Source organism: Aptenodytes forsteri, unplaced genomic scaffold, assembly GCF_000699145.1.
Source record: "Aptenodytes forsteri isolate BGI_AS27 unplaced genomic scaffold, ASM69914v1 Scaffold290, whole genome shotgun sequence".
Taxonomy (NCBI): domain Eukaryota; kingdom Metazoa; phylum Chordata; class Aves; order Sphenisciformes; family Spheniscidae; genus Aptenodytes; species Aptenodytes forsteri.
In genome coordinates, this window is record NW_008795244.1 from 60,373 (window position 1) to 78,325 (window position 17,953).

The 17,953-nt window shown below is 40.2% G+C and overlaps 1 protein-coding gene across 1 annotated transcript in view; it reads left to right on the forward strand.

The window, feature by feature from the left end:
- Positions 1-17,953, forward strand: part of CACHD1 (cache domain containing 1) — a 75,177-nt gene that overhangs the window by 45,693 nt on the left and 11,531 nt on the right. Inside the window, exons 8-16 of the mRNA XM_009278720.1 lie at positions 1,222-1,455; positions 4,065-4,214; positions 4,787-4,910; positions 5,428-5,545; positions 7,267-7,435; positions 9,505-9,647; positions 10,272-10,453; positions 12,161-12,271; positions 16,326-16,448. Of these exons, the coding sequence (XP_009276995.1) occupies positions 1,222-1,455; positions 4,065-4,214; positions 4,787-4,910; positions 5,428-5,545; positions 7,267-7,435; positions 9,505-9,647; positions 10,272-10,453; positions 12,161-12,271; positions 16,326-16,448 (1,354 nt within the window). The remainder of the gene's footprint in view (positions 1-1,221; positions 1,456-4,064; positions 4,215-4,786; positions 4,911-5,427; positions 5,546-7,266; positions 7,436-9,504; positions 9,648-10,271; positions 10,454-12,160; positions 12,272-16,325; positions 16,449-17,953) is intronic.

A 17,953-nucleotide genomic window follows, 5' to 3' on the forward strand; every position in this document is an offset into this window, starting at 1 on the left:
CAGCTTTCCCCCAGTTTATATACTGAGCATGATGTCACATGGTATGGAATATCCCTCTGGCCAGTTTGGGTCAGCTGTCCTGGCTATACTCCACCCAGCTCCTTGTGCACCTCCTTGCTGGCAGAGTATGGGAAGCTGAAAAGTCCTTGACTTAGTATACACTGCTTAGCAACAACTAAAACATCGGTGTGTTATCACATTATTCTCATCCTAAATCCAGAACACAGCACTGTACCAGCTACTAGGAAGAAAATTAACTCTATCCCAGCCAAAACCAGGACAGCCACTATAAGCTTATATATCACAGTGCAGCTGCTCAGGATATAAAGTATTGTTGCCTAAATTGTCTAGTGGTAACCAGACTGAATTAAATTTGATAACTATTGCAACTGTAAACCTTCCTGACACTGCCCATGTTCCTGGTGCAGCAAAGTGAGAGTATATGTGACTTGTATTTCAGTCATTAGCCAAGGAGCATGAATGGAACATCAAACGTAATCTGAAGTGCTTTGATAACTTAGGACCCAACTTAAGAGTGAAGTTAAATATGAAGATCACACACACAGTAGTTTGGCATCCTGTGCTTTTTCCAACAAAGCATTTTTAATAAGAAGGCTATATGTTGTATTACTAAAAATTGCACACGGACTCTAGCCAAGGAAACGAATGCTTAAGCTAATGTATCATTTGACTGTAAATTTAAATACTCATTTGAGACCTAATATGTACAGAAGTCTTTGATTTGTCTGCAGGAATTGAGCCTGAGACTTAGGTAAAATGTGAAACTGTAATGTTTAAGCTAAAGAACAAAGCCTGTTATCTCCAAGGGCGTATAATATGCTCCTGGTCCTTTATGTGGACTAGCCACCAGTGGAGAACAAAGAGCTGTCCTGTGGATTTATTGGTCACATAAGTCTTTGTTAAAAGATCTTGTTTAAAGTGGTGATGTGAACAGCATGTTGAATTTTTGCACCGTGCAACAGTATGTGAGAGGCAATCTTATTAAATTTCATATTAGCTAATTACTTCTCCTAAAACCATACTAGTCTTTCAGCACTTTACCTTATCGCTTAAATAAGCCTATAGTATTTTCAGTCCTACAGTATAGCATATGTATCATTTTGCTTTTATTGACAATACTTTGGAGTAAGATACAGAAGTCTTGATTGAAAGTAAGCTGCTTCTATCTCCTTCCTTCTATTTCTCGCATCTCTGTTTCAGAGGGAGTGACAGGTTTGAAGGAACTGGCCTTTCTGCGAGACCTGGCAGAGCAGAACTCGGTGAAGTATGGGGTGCCGGACCGAACAGCCCTACCTGTGATCAAGGGAAGCATGATGGTCCTAAACCAGCTGAGTAACCTGGAAACTACAGTTGGCCGATTCTACACAAACCTCCCCAACCGAATGATCGATGAGGCAGTCTTCAGTCTGCCTTTCTCAGATGAAATGGGAGATGGTAAGTGCTTACACTGAATTTAGGTATAAAAACGTAAGAGATGAGGTTCCTTTTTGCTTACATATTCCTAAATATACTGTAGTCTTATAAGGTGATGCTTTTAGGTGTGTTCCCAAGACAAATATAAAATTAGCCTTTCATGCCATAGGTTTTTTATCTGCAGAAGATCTAGTTTTGAAAAAAGTGGTAATAAGACATGGAGTAGATAGATTCAGCTTGGATTCTCAGGGGTGAAATTTGTTCTTATATATGTGTATGTATACAGCATCCATAATTTAATTTGTGGAGAGAAATTCTTTGTACTTGAGGGAAGCAATCTTATGTTGAAATGACAGCCGTGACCATGCTGCACCATCGCAGCATTCATTATTTCAGTACTTCTATATGTTTTGAGGTCTTACAGGTAGACTCAAGGGATTGCATAGGTCCCCACAGTGGAGGAGAGAAAAAGTTATTATCGTTTGAGCCTCCCTTTCCTGTGGAGCCATGCACGTGACTTTTGAGTCGTTCTTCCAGCTGGAGTTTCCTTTTTTTCTGTCTTTGCACCCCAAGCAGTGACTCTTCACAACTAGTTCAGCATCTGTTCACTGCTGCCAGGCTGTAAAGGTGGGGATGCTGGACACTGGCAGTCAGACCTCTGTAAGAGGGGGAAGGCAATCATCTTAGCAAATGGCACAAAGAGAGATTATTAAATATTGTCCCAAACGTGCTATCCTTAGCTCTCCTTTTAGCTTCAGCACACTTTGTCTGCCCCCAGCACCAAACAGGACAGGAAGGCTGAGCTGGCTGGTGATGGCTCGGACAGTCTGGAGCAAGGGATTTGCTGAGTTTAGTGGAAGCCTGGTGACAATTTTTCTGCAGACTGTGAATGCGTGCTGAAGAGTATCTTAACGCAGCAGACGTCTGTAGTGTCATTCTCCTGTCGGTTTCTAATTTATGCTGACGTGGTGGGAAGGTGGATGGATCTGCCCTTTTACCTTAAAACTAGATGCTACATTACCAAACACTGTGTGTTCAACTTGATCTGATCTCACCACTACATCTAGTAATGGAGAGACTGAAGGTGTAGATATCGATAGAGACTTCTGGGAGCGTACCAGCATGTGTATAAGATGACATACATGTAAGAATTGCAGAAATTAGACAGTTTAATTTGTGCTCAGGGTAAGCATGCACTGCAGGGTGATCCTGTTTGGGTTCTTGACAGGGGCAGGTTCAGGAGATAGGGAGCGGTCTTAGGCTGCTCCCACAGTGCTGGCAGAGCTCCCCCGGCTGGACACACACCCAGCTGTGGGTCCCACTGCCTGAGCTAATGCTTGCTTAAGTGTCATCACTTGTAAGCTGCGGTGCTGTTGCTCCTTTTACCTTTGGGATCTGGTGCCCTTCCTAAAGCTCAACGTACACACTTGGAAGATCAGAGCTGTAGGGTTTACCCCTGCTAGTTCTTGGGCAGCTCACCTGACGTTTCTCTAGCACGGCTCCAGTGCTCTGTAAAAAGATGTGACCATCACAGTGATGTTAGGAAATACATTGGTGATTTTTATATTGCTTTGACAATTGAGCAAATTCTTTATTTCTTCATTCAGGACTTCGCGTGTTCTTAGTCTCGGCTAGTATGTAGGAGTAGTTGATGGTTACGCTGAATAGTTTTGAAGGGCTGCTGAGTTTAGGTTGCACATTTGCCTTGTGTGTTGAGTCCCAAAACAAATTTAAGACTATTCCTGAGCAAATCTCTTCTGAGTCAGAATGCTTGCTACTTTCTGCATTTCCTAACCTTGTTAATTAAGCTGTATTATTACTCTTTCTCAAAGCCACATCCAAGCATAATGGAAAATTTGAGCAACAGAAGGATTAGAAATGGTGCAATAGAGAAGGTTTGTCTTACATAAATATCAAAGTGTACTTAAAAGCTTATACATGCAAATGAATTTTATACTGGTTTAAAGGAAAAGAGTCTCTGAGTTTCCAGATAGCAGTGGTGTAGAAAGTAAGAGAAATAAGGTATTACCGAGAGTTCTTACCTCAGGCACAAGATGTGTCCCAAACCGTTGTGTAATTATGGGTATGATTCCCAGTACAGTGTCCATATTGGGATTTAGTTAAGCAGAGGACATTTAATATTCTGAATATGCAATTAGATGAGCAATAATTCATCCCTATTGTTGCTTTACAAGTACAAATTCTCTTCCTCCCTCATCCCCCTATTTTTTAAAGTGCCTTAAATGATATTAAAGGAACAAAATACTACCTTGGCTTTTCATGCAAAAGCATTTCTTATCTGTAAGGCATCCACTTGTAGACTGACAAAAACCCCAAAACATTAATTGTGGTGTGTATTTTAATAAATTGATTAAATGTACCTTAGGTCACTACTAGAAACATAGAAATAACTAATTAGGGAGAGTGGCTAAAACCAACCAGACATGACAGATAACCTGCTCAGCTTCCCTGTAGGCATGCCAGTTTTTGTCCATATTCCAGCAAGGAATACTATATAAAAATTTAACTGTATAACATTTTAAAATGATAAAGCGCATGCTCTGTTTCCTCTAAAAATAATTAACTAGGTATTATTGCTGATGGTTTTATGTTATTCCTCTCATTCTAAGGCCTGATAATGACTGTAAGTAAACCGTGTTACTTTGGAAACCTGCTACTAGGGATTGTTGGAGTAGATGTTAATCTTGCCTATATCTTGGAAGATGTCACCTATTATCAAGATTCCTTGGGTTCCTACACTTTCCTCATTGATAATAAAGGTAAGTTTTTAGCTCAGATAATCTCTTCCAGTCCCACTGAGATCATTAACCATCAAATGGAAACTCTTAATTCTCATGTCTCTAAATAGTCTATAGGTAATGAATGATAATATTTATTAAAAGATTAATTGCATGTTGTTTGGTTAGTTTTGCCTGAGGGTTGCCGGACAGCTGGAGACTGTAGGTGGATTCCTGACTTGAAATTTCTGTACTGGAATTTTGATGTGGAAATGCTTACTTGCTGTTGAGACTTTCTACATGTGTAACATCAAGGTTTTCTATATGTGTAGGGCAAAAGGCAAAACTGGTGTATATGTGTTCAGCTCTTTTCCTCTGATCCCAACGTCTTTTTATTGCTTGGTTCTTTGAGCTGTCTTTCATTTGCAACTTACCAAGTTCTTAGTTTGCAACTTCCTTGATGATAATATTGCTTGTTCACTTACATTTGTTAAGCCTTTGTAAAAAAAAATTGTATGTAGTTACTGTATTTTTTTTTTCTCCTGCAAATATTCATCCTGTATTCAGTTGTTATAATGCATTCAATGTCTGGTTTTGTGTCTTTATTTTTTTAGGATACACTCTTATGCACCCATCCCTTACCAGGCCCTACCTGTTGTCTGAACCACCACTCCACACAGATATTATCCATTATGAGAACATTCCTAAATTTGAGCTAGTGCGCCAGAACATCCTTAGGTAAGGAACCGGGACGCAAGTCCAAACATTAGCAGTCCTTAGAGCACTAGAAGTATTTCTAGAGGAGTTTTAAGAGAATATAAGGTAAAGTTCCTTTTCCTACAATATCTGGATACTCGGATGGATTTATTCACACACACACAAATGCAGAACAGTTCTGCTTTGGTTTTTCCTCCAACTTTCTTCATTTTATCGCTTGGTGTGCTAAGTAGTGGTTTCCACAGCTGATCTGGGGGATACTCTTTCTAATGTCTCCCTTCTATGTCAGGAAGGTTTTTCCACTATTTGGTCTGGGTTTTTCTTTAGCCTTTTTCTTATCTGAGTATGTGTTTTAACCCAAAGTGTGTCAGTACACAAGTGCATTTTCAGCATACGTACACTTTTTCTTCACCTAAGACAGATAACAGTTAATCTCTTCATATCTTACGATATTTTTATAAATGTACAGTAGCTGGGTTTTGCTTAAGAGCTTTCTTAGTGTTTAATAAAATGCTGTGTGTTATATTTGCCAATATAGCATTCCCCTGGGCAGCCAGATCATTACGGTTCCTGTGAACTCGTCATTGTCTTGGCATGTAAACAAACTGAGAGAAATTGGAAAAGAAGCCTACAATGTCAGCTATGCCTGGAAAATGGTAAGGAACAAAAGTGACGCTGTTGCAGGATGGCATAGAGTAAGTTCATATATTGAAGAGTACATTAATGTATTGAATATAGTGAAGCATGAAGTATTGCTATATATTGACGTATGAAAGATTTGAATTACTGAGAAACTGCATGAATGTGGGGAGGTTTGTTCCAGTGAAGAACCAATGAAATTACCATTTCAGGTTTGTTACCGTGTCATTTTCAGAGATGTGTCTGCATGGATATGTGGTGCTCTTTCTTCATGAAGGCACTCATTTCATAAGACACATGTAATGTACAGTTACATAGAGATTATACTTGTGCTTTCCCAATGGAAGTAAAGCTATACTGGTCTGGATGTCATACTTCAAGCCAGGTGACACGTAAACACCTTATCAGAGACCACATTTCAATACAGTGCTGAGGCAGAGTTTAGTATTAAGTCATTCTTTTGTTTAATACTGTTGTTACGTTTGGGGCAGAGTAGTACAATCCATTAATTAATACAATTGGGAAAATGTCAGTTTCTCATTCTGATACTATCTTGTTGCAGAACTGTATCAGTAGCCAGTGATGATGTTTGCGGTAATTTAACACTTTTCTTACAAACATTAGTTATATTGAAGCTTTCATTGAAACTGAGTACGATGTGTATGCAACAGGCTATGTTACCTGTTGTAAGAGCTTTAAGAGAGCTTCTAGCAGCTGTCCTTTCTTCAGTTTTGAACATATCTGAACGCTAATCTTGACCCAGGGATTAAAATGGAATCTAAGGTTAAATATAATCCAGGTGAATTTCGCTGATGCCAGAAGTAATTGGCTACTTCTTTGTGCCAACAAACTTAGGAGGGTACTTGTGGATCATTTCACAGTATTAAGTTAAATCCAACCTAAAAGATTAAGCTGAGCAGTTTTAAGAGATTAAATCTGTCATTGTGTAACAGAAATTCACATAGGAGGATGTGACATTTTCTAATGTTGTAATGCTACATTAAATATCAAACACCCTTGCAGAGCAGCTGGGCAACTCCCAAGTTTTGTTAGTCTGATGTACTATAGGATACTTAAAATATACAAACCAGTAAAGCATGTGACACATGCAGCACACAATTAAGAGTGGTAATGATAAAATCTTATTTTTGAGAGTTAATTTGTCTGTATTCTTCATAATGGGAATACCAGTGTGTTATCAACTGTGAACCTGAAGCCTCTCCTCTGTTAATGACACTTCAAAAAGTATCCACGAAACAGCGTTAGAAATTATTGCAAATTGAGGAACAAAATGAAAGTCCTAATGCAGTCTTTTTTCCTGAAAACTAAATATTTTTATTTTGTGCATAGGCTGTGGAAAAGTATTTTTTTGTACAACTTAGTGGCTCCAATACATACAGGATAGTTACAGGCTTGAATGTGGCTGTATGGGACTGAGTTGCTGTAATCAAGTCTCTACCCTGTATAGAGACCAATATGGCTTGAAAATTTTATCTGCACAATCCTCCTCTCTTGTTTTCTGTAGGATTGAGTCCGTATTAGCTTCTTTGAAAGGGAATTGTTTGTTTTCAGAGAGGGTGGGAACTGTGATCCTTCAGAGTATGGCGAAGTGTGGGATGCCACCTTCCAGAGGTGGACGAGATGAGCAATTAAAAGAGAACGAATGCTAAATAGAAAATAAGTTCTGTAGCACCTCCACCTTTTTGTTTCAGTTTGATGACTTGCCCTTGTTTTTCAGGTCCAGGACACATCCTTTATTCTGTGTGTCGTGGTGATACAGCCAGAAATACCTGTTAAACAGCTGAAGAATCTCAACACTGTCCCCAGCAGCAAGCTCCTGTATCATCGACTGGATCTGCTGGGCCAGCCAAATGCCTGCCTGCACTTCAAGCAGCTGGCTACCTTAGGTAAAGCTTTCTTGCAGTTCGTCTTGACCTCATGCGTGTTTCTGTAAAGTGTGGCAGCAGAAAATAAAACTCTTCTCACAAAACACTGGAAATACTCTTCTCTTGAAATGCTTTTATTTCCAGGGCTGATTTTCTAATCAGCCGTACCTCCTTATAGGTCTTCATTGATCATAGCTACCCTGCCCAGTGGCGAGCACTTGCATGGGTGAACGCAGTGGGACTGCTCATCAGAATATGAGATAAATGCACCGTGAGTCTTGCTTGATCAAGTTCCCAGAAAGTGGAGTGGGGAGAGTGAGAAATGTCTCACCAAGCTTAAAACTAAGTTCTGTTCTCTTGGCTGTAAAGCAGCTTATTGACAAATGTAAGTAGGATGAAGTCCCAGCCAGTCGTGCAGGAGTACTTTTTGACTTTGGATTTATGCAAGTTTTTCACTGCCATAAGCATTTAAGACCATCGATCCATGAGAAGTCAGAAGTTATGCCTGTTGGGGGAAACTGTGAGAACTCCTGTGGTGTAATGGTTTCCAGACCCTCCTTACCTTCAAGGTACCTTAAAAATTCTCGGGTTACTGATGCATTCCTGGATTTGATAAGCTGAACTGATTCTACTCTACTTGACTGATTTCAGTAGTTGCTCAAGTATTACTGGAAAGAGGGAGAGTCTGTATGGCAGTGTAAGTTCTATTGTCTGGAAAGGATAGAGAACTTAAAAAAACATAATATATCCTAAGAACATAGAGGTTTTTTATATAAGCATCATAAGTTGCAAGCTTTCATATTTAAGTATTACTCTTGGAGGTTTTTACTAAAATCTGTGCTGTATTATAAGAAGTTCTGAATTAAGTGCTTTTGTTTGTAGCAAGGTTTGAAGGTCTCATAGTGGATTAGCGGCACAGTTGTGATATTTTCTTAGCTATATTGCAGTGCCACAAATAGCTAAGTGAGATTAGACTGGAGGAGTTATAGAGGAACTTAACAAACCTATGGAAATTGCTTTGCCAATTGTTTAGAATACAGGGTTTTTTCTTTCTTTAATGTGGTGCCTAGTCTTGATTATCTTATATCCAAAAAGACAAGATATAAATGGAAAATATCCAAAAAATGCAGTACTAAGCTGACAAGTGGAAAAACTTCATGCAAAGCAAAAATGCAATAACATCGGAATATTTGGTCTGGGAAGCAGATGAAGGACTGTAATAGAAGTTCATAAGTGATGACTGCAGTACATATGGTTGCTGGATGTATGGTGATGTGTTTTAGAGGAATGTGAATAAAAGCAGAACACTTCACATACTCCAGTGAAGTTTTTCCTCTGGAGACCATTACACACAGGGAAATCGGGTTCCATGGGTCAAATACTCAGAAAAGGCGTTCTTCTCAACCTTCAGCCCTGCATCATCATAATAGTTTTTCTTTTAAAAAGAAAAAGCTGTCTGGTATTGCAGTTTCTGCACAATGAAAGTTTACTTTCTAGTCTGTTCTGAAAATCACCCCAGACAGCTACACTTTTATTGGTAAGCTCCCTCTTCTGCGCTTGTAATTCCCCATTTGTTCATTATCTGTAACTGAAAGTGCTTGTTTTCGTTTTCCTCTGCCATATCTAACCTAAACATAGATAACTAATTTCTTCTTCTTTAGCACAAAATCTTTTCTTAAGGGAAAACAGCTTCTGTAATCTTTCGAAAAGTAGTAATTCAGAAATTGTTTAGACTTTGAGAACAAAGGCACTAAAGTCTACCAAATAACATGTGGAGATCAGAGTAAGTGGACTAACTTTGTGATGTCTGTATTTTGAAGCAAGAAAGGTAATTCATGTGGAACATAAGTTTTGTCAGTGCCTGGGCAGGCAAGCTGTTCTGGTGAGCGCTCTGGTTTGGATGGAGAACTTCACGTTTCCTGCCCTCGCTCACAGTCCACCCGTGACCTGAAGGAGCTGCGCGCTTTGCATACTGAAGTGTGGGAGAGTGGAGGAACAGGCGGAGGATACCCTTTCGTGATACGAATGTGTTTACTATGCAATATGTGCAATTCATTGTCCTTAACTTTCTCATATTTTGCTATTTGTAGAAAGCCCTACGGTAATGCTCTCTGCGGGCAGCTTCTCTTCTCCATACGAACATCTCAGCCAGCCTGAGACAAAACGGATGGTGGAGCATTACACAGCGTACCTCAGCGACAACACGCGCCTGATTGCCAATCCTGGCCTTAAGGTATGTTCTCGGTGCTGACTGCTCTGGTCAGCCCTGGAGACCCCGGTTTCCTCACGTCCCACGCCTTCATCCAGGAGGGGAGTATCTGAAACACTGATCTCCTCATGCTCATAGGGTTATGGAGTGGTGGTTTGGAGTGGTATTGCCATGCCTGGAGAGATGGCCGTGGGCTTCAAGGCCCAGGAGAGTGGAGAGAGGAGGGAGAGGGCTTCCTCCCCAAGAGGGGGGAAAAAAGTTGATAAGCAGCTATTAAAATAAACACTAGAAAAATTAAAGCTACAGTAAATTTAGAGCGGAAATATCTTTGTGTTCTTAGGCATATAAATGAGAAATTTCTATTTTGTGTGCAAGCGGAGCAGTATTTGTATTTACGTGAAGTAAAAAAGCAAACTCTAAAAGCCGCAGAGATAACGACAACAATATTTCATTATAATAAGCTTATTTCATTATAATAAGCTTTTCCTTTGGTTGGAATGTGCCAGATCCGTCTGGTGTGGGAAGACTTTAAACAAGTAATTGAGTTTAGATGATCTCCGATCGCTCTTAAGGAAACCCTGCGAGCAGCTTATTATCTTTTCATGCAAGTCTTAGAGGAACCCTGCTAGGTCTGCCTTTGTTTTGCAGTTCTCTGTCAGAAATGAAGTAATGGCTACCAGTCACGTCACAGATGAATGGATGACACAAATGGAAATGAGTAGCCTGAACAGTTATATTGTGCGCCGTTACATAGCAACCCCCAATGGGGTGCTTCGAATTTACCCCGGTTCCCTCATGGACAAAGCATTTGATCCCACCAGGAGACAATGGTGAGTTTTTAGGGTCCCGTTATCAAAGCTTTGGATAATCTTGGAGGGCAATAAGGGAAATATTTGGTATCAATTTCATAGCCTGGGTTTTTTTATGGCCAGCTATAATCTATTTAACTAGAAATGTTTTCATCATGCGTAAAAGGCTTGGTGCTTAAATACAGCTAGTTAAAACCTTTATTGGTTCTAATTTCAGCCCTTTTTATTTTAAGTGATAGTTTCTGTTTCATATCCCTGCTATGGCAGATGGGAATGTAAATATTCAGAAAATGAATATCCCCTTTAGGGATTAGCTAATTCGGGAGTGTTTTCAGCTTCTTGTGCCATTTTTGGTTGTTAATATTTTAGTCGTCTTGTTTGTTTGTTTACAGCAGATTTCATTGCTAATTTAAAGTAGGAATTTGCTGGCTTGACTGTGCACTATTAATTATGCACTAGCAACTGATTTGGGAAAATATTTGTATACATTACAAATGAGAGCCTGAGACATGAGAGCGCTCTGGAGTGTGTTTTGACGTGTGTGCTTTGTTGAAAGCAGCCAGCCAGGTGCTGCCACACAGCGATGCTGGGAAAGGCACGAGCCAGCGCTGGCTGGGTCCCAACCCTCCAGCTGTACGGGGAAGGCTCTGAATTGCTCCTGGCATTGGCCATACTGTAGCTCTCCTCACCCATGTTCTCCCTGAAAAAATCATTACCATAGCTACTGATTAGCTTTTTTTCAGGTTTTCTTCCTTTTTGTTGTTGTTTGTGTTTTTGCTGACAGATAAGATGATGGAATTTTGCTTTCTTTTTTTGTAGTGAGATAAACAGGGTGCATTCATGTTGTAAATTAACTGAATGCCCTTTTACAATCCCTTGTCTCCTTTTAAAAGAAGCTCTCAAATTTATTTTCATTGTTGTTTTGGGGTGGGGGTGGGGGTGTGCTTTCACACTTCACTGATTTTTTCAACCCATGGTTTTGAAAAAGCCTCCATATGCAGCCTGCCATAATGTCTTGTTTTTCATCTAAAGCCAAATGGCAATGTTTTGGAAAGAAGATGCAAGCAAAGCCCTAGTAATAAAGTAGAATTCAGAATTCAGTCACTTGCACGCTGCAGTCCAGACTCATGGGTTAGTATACTGGAAAGCAAAGTAATAGACTTTTCATACACAAAAGCATTTCCAACAGTTGGAATATTTTATAAACTTTCTTATGACAGTAGGAAGATATTTGACATGATTGTGGCTCATTTTATGTTGGCAGTAAGTTTTAAAAGAGATTGTAATTTGTAGTCACTTTCTGACATCTTTCCAGATTTTCATGTGTGAATTCTGCCTATAGGACGTCCTTTCTCCTGCGTTTGCAACATAATAATTTTGCCAGTGTTTGCTCTGAGTTTGAGAGTCCACTGGCACTAAGTCATACGTTGTTCTGGGGAAAAATGTCTAAAATGACATTAAATGTATTCTATGCAGAAGTAAATTGAGCTTTTTTAATGCAGTTGTATGTACTGAGGAACTGTTTATTGAGCAAGTCTGTTTTAGGTCTAGGTCCTAATCGTACTTAGGTACTTGTTTAATATTAAGAAACATTAATTTGGCGGCACGTTGTTCACAGTGTGCAGAATTCAATGTTTGTCTGTGTTTCTGCAAAATCAAGGATACTGTCTTAAAGTTTACAGTAACCATTTTTTGCTAATTATAAGTGTTTCTTTTGGCTGCCCTTAGGTACTTGCATGCAGTGGCTAATCCAGGACTGATTACCTTTACTGGTCCCTACTTAGATGTTGGAGGGGCAGGCTACGTCGTTACGATCAGTCACACAGTCCATTCTTCCAGGTAAATGGTGTTTCGAGGTTTGTGTCAAGCAAGAATACTCTCAATTAGCAACTCCTTCGTGTTCAAGAACTGAAAACCAAACCTGGTTTTAAAGTGCTTTTGATGAAATGTGATATAACCTTGTGTAGATTCAGTGAAAACACTGAAACGCTGTGAAAAATCCATGGTATATGAATAGGTTTATATTCTGTAGCTCTATTCATATACAAATAATAATAGCATATAGAAAAAAAGATTGACTGGTGAGAATGTGCTCCTGGATGAACGTGAGATGAAATGTCATGTATGCAAGACAGGGACCTAGGAGGAGGAGAGGGATCGCTTTCATTAGGCAGTTTGGGATATATTCCCTCTCTGCTGGTAGTCAAATAAGACGGACTACCTTTTTTCATCAAGACAGCTAATCTCTGAATTTCCTGAAGTTACTTGCGCTTACACTCCTGAAGTTGTATGTGCCAGGGTGATCTTTGGAGGGAATAAGAGGTGAAAGCAGATCTACCTAACTGCAAATAGAGGTTAGTCCACAAGGCGGTTTTAATTAAAGATCTATCCGTACTCCAGAAATTGGGGGAGCTCCTCGCCTGGGCTGTTTAAATTCAGTCTGGACAGGGGCTTTCAGGAGGAAGAAGAACTTGAGGAGAAGCCTGTAAACCTTCACCCGCCCATACGGGATTGCAGAAAACAAATCGGAGTGGAAATAGCAGCCCGTGCCTTTGGGATCAAAACCAAAATGAACATCATAGCCATGTAGGAAGAAACATTTTCTTTATTAATTAGTCTTCTATGGTTTAAAAAAAGGAAAGGGGAAATTCTAATGTATCTTCACTCAAAGTTGATCGAGAGAATCTCAGCATTTCCTTTATTCTCAGTACAGTGTAATATCGCCACCAGGAGAAGTGGAGTCAGTCTGTCTATGAACATCTTGTCAGTACTGGAATGACCCTTCCCTCGAGGACCAGACTTTTTTTGTTTCAGCTCCCTCCTGTCCAGGCCCCCAGCCTAAGGCTCAGGTTCGGATTGAGATGTAGAATGTTTAAAGGAGGTTAGTTTGTAGAATATGTAGTAAACTTTTCTACCATAAGCTCTCCCGAGTCTCAGAAATAGTAGTTACTTGTTTTGGTTTTTATACGGAGTCTCTTCCAAGACTTTCACTGAGCACATGGCTTCTGCACACGCTCCATCTAAGACCCCACCAGTACAAAGGTAACTTCTAACATTGCGCTGGTAAATACAGATCACAAAGCCAGCAGAGCCCGGGACACTGCTTTTCTACTCTTGTCAGAGACATCTCGTCTTTGTTTGGAATTTCCCACCACAGGACACCTGCGTGTCTTTTTTTGGCAGGGGTATTATCAGGCCTAACGCCTGCATGGTGCTTCTCAGAGAGGAATTTACTTAAGGGAAATAAGCACTTTTGTAAGAAGAGAAGTGCAATTAATTAAAATTCTGATTTTTATCTAGCAAGCGATGGTTCAGTTAGCTTTAAGAACTTAAAGCTCGCATGGGTTATTAGAACATGATTAGAGTATGGTTAAACAAAGTTTGGCAGATGTGAGTGTGATTCCTGGGTAAATATGACCTCTAAAGCTTATACTCACATGCGGTTATAATCCCCAAAGAGGTCTTAGTTAAAAAAACGGAGGGGTGGGGGAGGAATCAGTAGAGTTAATAGGCATACTCACATTAGAAACTGCTGTGTGGGTTTAAATAACAACATTAGTTTATCTGGAACTGACGCTTATCTCTCGTTCCCTTTTTATGTATATCCTACTTCTGTTTTGGAGGCTGGGAATAGAAGATTCATGCAAGAAGTTATTTAATATGGCTCGCATCAGCAAACCAGAAGGATTTAATGCTTAAAAATGAAGCTAAAATATTTAAAGCATTCTTAATGGCTTTTTGTCTGTTAGGACAGAGCAGTAACTTCATAGCTTGATGCCTTGTCACATACAGTTAAATGTATCTGTGCTGCTTACTGTCATCCTTCTTCCCATTCCTTCTCCATGAAATGGGTAATGTTAAAAATAAATTAAATGCAGGTTTTTAGAATCTGTATTTATAAATCTACAAATTAGATTTGACTACACCTTCACTGTACCTCTTTAAAAGCAAACTTCAGTCCAGTAAACACAGTTAGTTTTATATGGATAAGGGGCTGCCAGCAGCCTCTACTTTGTATAGTCCAGCTGTGCTGTTCAGTTATCTTCTTTTCTAAACATTTTTATTCCTATCTTCAGAGATAAAATTATTTAGAAAAGTAGATTTTAAAAAATAGCAAGTCAAAGGTGTCTCCTTTGTCATCAACATAAGGCCCGCATAGGTGTAAAGTAGCACGCCCTGCAATTTGAGTATGAGCTGATCATTTTGCGTCCTTCAGGGATGAGAGGTAACTTGGTCTGGCTGTGCCATCTCAGTGCTGCAGGAAGCAATCTTTGAGAATTTGGGTGTTAGAAATGGAGGAGTGACAGAGATTCCCTCATCATTCAGTCCAGCCTCAGGCTACTGCAGATCACCGCATCATGCAATCATTTTCATAACCTGCCATAATATATATTAGTTATTTTCCCCTATTATTATATTAGAAGGCTTTTGTTCCAGAACCTCACTGCTCTGGCGCCCAGCTGCCCAGTGGAGATTTGCGCCTTAGCTCAAGTGTATTGATTCAGGAGGTCTTGCGTATCTGGATGTTTCGCCTGAGGGGAAGGTGGGAATTTGCCAGGACAGGAAGTCTTGGGAAAATAACAACATAAATAGAATATAATTTCTGTTTGGAGCTTTCAGCATCCAAATGGTCTCAGCCACATGTCAAGACTGTGCTTCTTCCAGGAGACCTCTTGCAGTTGCTTCACTGATGGTGAGGAAAGTTAAAACGATGCAACTGAGCAAAAGTAGTGCTTTTTTACCTTTATAGAGCTGTGAGAAAATACACTTCCATACATCAGCCTGAGACTGTTTTGTCGGTCTTTGATGTATCAGTTGCTAAGGCAACTGTGTATATTCCCGAACTGGTGTGTAAAAATAGGAACACAAGTGCATTTTCAGTATGGGCGAAATACTGCAATTCACAGCAGCTCTTGCTGCCACTGCTGGTGAGCATCCACAGAGACTCCAGGTTCTGCCCTTTCCCTAAATGTTTATTTTATGGTTGCCCTACACTGGGGAAAGATACTGAATCAGAACATTTGTGAAGTGATATGGTTTTAAATGTCACTGGGCTCTCTGTAGGCAGTGGGAGAGGCAGCGTCAGGTTAACATGAACTAGTCGTGTTTAATTCCAGCTAGCACAGATAACTGGCCTGTTAGTAGGATGTGATTTGAAGCATTTAACACAGTGCTCATTAACCAGCACCTAAATACCACCTAGTTGCCTGGTGCAAGGTAACCTCATTCATGTTTGTACCTTGGCCAGCTTTTTTTTCTGGCTGAAATTCATAATCAGTCCTACACTTTGGAATTTTAGGGATTTAGCAAAATGTCTATGGCAGCTTCATATTCAGGTCCTAACGCTGGGGGCTGAGCAAAGAGGAGCGGTGCAGAACATACCCCCCCCCCCCCCCCGAGGCAGTGGGGATTCGGGTGCTAGAAATGCAGGAGCTGCATCCTGCGTTCATTTGTGCAGGTGGGGAATTTTTAATCCTAATTTATGTTGCTAAATACTAAATTTGTGGTGGTGGTAGGGGTGTATGTAAGAGTCGAGGGAGCACAGCCTGTGGGAAGAAGGGTCGGTTCCTGGGTGTGATCCAGTCCTGGGCTGTCTCCTCTCTCCTCCACGTGCTGGTTGCATAAGGTGCAATTTATGTGGAGAGACTTCAGCATTTGCAGCAAATAACTAACACTGTTAAGACACCGTTCTCTCCGTTTACAGCTGCTCTAAGTGTTCATTTAAACACAAGCAGGGTGAACTGAGCTTCAGTGTGGAGATGTGGATTTGAGCTGGTCATTTACATGCCAGAGAAGCCAGTCCCCTTTTCAAGTAGGGAACTGAGTAATTAAAATATTAATTATTAATACAACCAGGAAAGCCTTTTTCCTTCCCCCCCCCCCCCCTTTGCAGTGCACAGATGTCTTCAGGGCATTCAGTGGCAGTAATGGGCATTGACTTCACCCTCCGATACTTCTACAAAGTTCTCATGGACCTGCTGCCAGTTTGTAACCAAGATGGAGGAAACAAAATAAGGTAAGCCGTTCCTTCCAGGCAATGAATATCTAAAGCTTTTTTTTGTTTGTTTTGGTTTGTGGGGTTTTTTTTAACCAGATGACCCAGAGGTACTTTCCAACTTAACTTATTCTAGGATTCTGTTACTTTCAGCGTGTGTTCTCTGATTTCCACTAAAATTTGTGCTTGTTCTTCTCTTAAAGATTATGTGGACTTTTTTGTTATACAAGATCAAACTGTCATCAGCTAAATAAACAGTCTGCAGGAATACAAAAACGGAAGATAACTGATTTTTTTTTTTGTTATATTTAGACTTCACTGAAATCCTGGGCAAAACCCCATTCTTTATTAAATGAACACTTTCCATTCTGTTCTGTTTGTTTTCATTTTACCTATTTAGTTACTGTGAGCATGTAATAATGATGTATTATCTCTAGTTATTTTAACTATGATTTTTAAAATATACTTTTGTTATATTTTTTCTCAGAAATACATACCACAACACTAGTCAGAAGAAGTCTGATTTCATCTGGAGTATCTAATTTTATTTAGACCTCTGTGTATCTTAATTGTTCCTGATAACACAGTTTGGGCGTTGTTGTTGTTGTCTGTTTGTTTTTAAACCTTAAGTTTGGGAAGGGAAGTGGTTTTCTGTCATCCTCCCAGTTCTTTTCTGGTTTGTTTTGCAGATTTTTTTATATATTTTATGGTGTATTAACCACCAGGATTTCTAGCTTGGTGTTCCTTCCCCCCCAGTTAAAAACTATTAATAATCAATGGGGTCAGATGCTTTATTCTGTTTCTACATTCTCTAAATGAGGAATTTCAAGCATATTGTTAAATGCTTTGTTAGACCATTCTAACACAGAAGCTGGATCTAATACGTACAGCCTCTGTGTAAATGCACGCATGTACTAAGAGACAACTATTCTAACTATCTGGCAGGCATTTGGGGATTTTTAATGTATCTCTACTAAGCTTTTTCCCTCTGCAGTCATTCTGGGGTAATCACAAGCCTACTCGTTCTCCTGTTTCCTATAGCATCTTTCAGAAAAAAGAGAAAATGCAACAATCACTATGTGAATTTCTAATGCAAAGCCCGAACAGTTTGGGACAGTAAAAAATATCCAACTACAAGTTTTCATGACTCCTTTGTATACCTAAAGTGTACAGTCTCATCTGTTCTGTGCTGATTGCTTTAAATTATATCTGCTCTCTCCCTCTGTGAGCCGATGTAGGTAGAGCTTTACACAGCAGACTGCCATGGGAATCGCAGACTCTAAAGCCACATGAAGTGTCTGCCAGCCCCAGGCAGGAGGCCAGGGCAGCGGTGCAGCTGCGGGGCCCTGCCAAAGCCCTGCTGCGCAGGGGGACGTGGCTGCTACCCCGCTGAGCACTTCAGGAGCATTGAGTGGCCACATTAACCTCCTCCCATCTCCCTTCTGCGGCCACCAATTCTCTTGATCTTGGCACAGGCTGTGCCATCCACGGTGCTGCTTGCTCCTCCGCCTTCGCCAGTGCGGCGG